Here is a 2,325-nt window from a genome sequence, read left to right on the forward strand (position 1 = left end):
TATAATTTTAGCTTCAACGATGAGAGGGTACTGAAGAGACTTAGTAAGTTAATTTTAACGTGTTCGCAATAATTAATGTGATTGTCTAATCCCTTCCAGGGTTGAGCAACCAACGTACCGTATACAGTGGTCTCGTCGAGGATGCGAACTCTTTTCTTGCAGAAACGCGCGAAGAACACGATGAAGAACATGCGAAGGAAATAATGGACCTCTATCACTCCGTAGAGCAACACGATAGCTCCGAATACACCGGTCAATACCCAGCAGGCTATCATCCTGATCAATCTCGTATTCCGTCCGTTCTTGGATTGAATCGGGAACAAGATCCCCGCGTGGTCAGACTTTGGAAATTCTCCACCGTTGCAAAGCCACACCCCGCTTTATCGATTCGTCGGTCGAGACGTACGGTGTTTCCTCGTTCGCTTCTCGTGGAAGGGAAGTCAGGTTGCACAATTAGCATGACAAAGGATAGCAGGTGGACCGACGTCGCATGGCGAGCAGTCCCATTATGAGACGCATCGGCACATATCCCGATCAAAGCGTCAAACCGTTTCCTTCCTTTTCTTTTCTTCTTCTTCTTCTTCTTCTTCTTCCTCTTTTTTTTTCTTTATACGCACGAATATACCTAAAACGTGACAGATAAAATTTTAATTATCGGGAAAAAATGAATTGAAAATTGTTCGTTCGTCGAAAGAATTTTCGTCGAATTTGTTCCACGCGATAGATTCTACTCGAGAGCGAGACGTTTTTGCAACACCATGTTGTAGAACAAACGCTCGATAGCGAGGCAACGTTGAATGGGTAACTCTTTCCCAGGCAACGATTAGTCCGTGGAAAAATTTGCACTTAGACGAACAAAAGTTATTTCTGAAAAGCATACACACACACACTGAGTAAATATTAGAATAATACACGTCCGTTGGAATTGCGCGGTATTCCTCGTGCTGACCCACACATCGGGATCGTTCGTAAAATAAACTGCACATCAAAAATAGGCATCGATGAATCGTGTTGCAATGTTGCTGATCGCTATAGGCGACAAGTCGAAAGATGACAACCGAGCAAGAACAAGCAGCGACGCGATTTGGCAAACGGCAACACCGTGGCGTAACTTTTGAACGTTGAGTTTCTGGGGGAGAACGATACCGTTTACGAAAGCGTTTAAATCTTTCGTAGCGAAAGCTACTTTCGATACTTTCCCGCTCCGTCCAATTACGAGGCAAAGCACGTTTTCCTTTGACGAGCGCTCCTTCGTGAAAAACAAGCTCAAAAATTCGTCGACGTCGCCGTCCATTTTTCAAAATAGCGAACGTTCTACCCTCGAACGGCACGCAGCCCTTTCCATCGCGCTAAGATCGTTATTCGTTTCGCACGCGGTAAAGATAAAACTGTTGTCGACTGGCAACTGGTTGCGATAATCGATGATTGCACCTACCTGGCGGGTGCCCGTCAGGTGGAAATATCGAGGATGCGCGACGTCCTGTGGCTGACTATACGCGACACATGAATCCGCACATGCTTATCTACTTACACGCGCACACGCACGAGGGACACGCGCGAGGAGCACACGTAGACGGAGCAGAATTAACGGCAAGAAGTATGCGTTCGTGTCGACATCTCAGAAACTGCTGATCAACCGCGTTCCCCGGTTTCGATGTCGTGGTGAGCGTTACGGGCGTCGGAACGTCCCTTTCCGAAGTCGCATCTGCGCCGAGGATTTCCAACCACGAAGCCTACCGTTCCTAGTGGGAGGCGAAACCTTGCTGCGCGTTGACGTCAAAATCCTTGCCGCCTTTTTTAATGGGGGGATCGAACTATGGTCGTGCGTTGCATAGATGTTTGCGGGGAATTATCGTAAAAAATAGAATTGGAAATGATATAATCGACCGGTTTGGTCACTTCTTTTTTTCTTTGTACACTGAGAATCCGGTTGATCGGTGTATAATTCAATACGAAATGAATTTTTTTTTTTCTATCTACGTTTTTTTTTTTTTTTTTTTCTTATTTTTTTTTTTTTTTTCTTATTTTTTTTTTTTTTTTCTTATTTTTTTTTTTTTTTTCTTATTTTTTTTTTTTTTTTCTTATTTTTTTTTTTTTTTTCTTATTTTTTTTTTTTTTTTCTTATTTTTTTTTTTTTTTTCTTATTTTTTTTTTTTTTTTCTTATTTTTTTTTTTTTTTTCTTATTTTTTTTTTTTTTTTCTTTTTTTTTTTTTTTTTTTATTACGTTACGTGGCATCGGATTGAAAGAGTGGTTCGATTAATTTTGAATGAAAAGTGAAGAAAATAAATGATATAATAAGAAAGTCGAGAAATGTAGTAACCTT

General features: G+C 41.2%; 1 protein-coding gene and 1 long non-coding RNA gene across 3 annotated transcripts in view; one reads left to right on the plus strand and one right to left on the minus strand.

Annotated features, from left to right (window-relative positions):
• The window catches only part of LOC102674619, a 757-nt gene extending 556 nt beyond the window's left edge, over positions 1 to 201 (plus strand). The window contains exon 2 of the long non-coding RNA XR_422642.2: positions 100 to 201. This is a non-coding gene — a long non-coding RNA (uncharacterized LOC102674619). The remainder of the gene's footprint in view (positions 1 to 99) is intronic.
• Positions 1 to 1,866, minus strand: part of LOC102674709 (protein THEM6-like) — a 5,457-nt gene extending 3,591 nt beyond the window's left edge. Inside the window, exons 1-2 of one of the 2 annotated variants that reach the window (XM_031513660.1) lie at positions 1,532 to 1,866; positions 119 to 625 (exon numbers count right to left, since the gene is read on the minus strand). In XM_031513660.1, the coding sequence (XP_031369520.1) occupies positions 119 to 275 (157 nt within the window). In that variant the 5' untranslated portion in view covers positions 276 to 625; positions 1,532 to 1,866. Of the gene's footprint in view, positions 1 to 118; positions 626 to 1,435 lie in introns of both variants that reach the window. The other variant, XM_006622245.2, reaches the window with a different exon arrangement.
• Between the last annotated feature and the right edge of the window lie 459 nt (positions 1,867 to 2,325).

Source organism: Apis dorsata, unplaced genomic scaffold (assembly GCF_000469605.1).
Source record: "Apis dorsata unplaced genomic scaffold, Apis dorsata 1.3 scaffold_683, whole genome shotgun sequence".
NCBI classification, from domain to species: domain Eukaryota; kingdom Metazoa; phylum Arthropoda; class Insecta; order Hymenoptera; family Apidae; genus Apis; species Apis dorsata.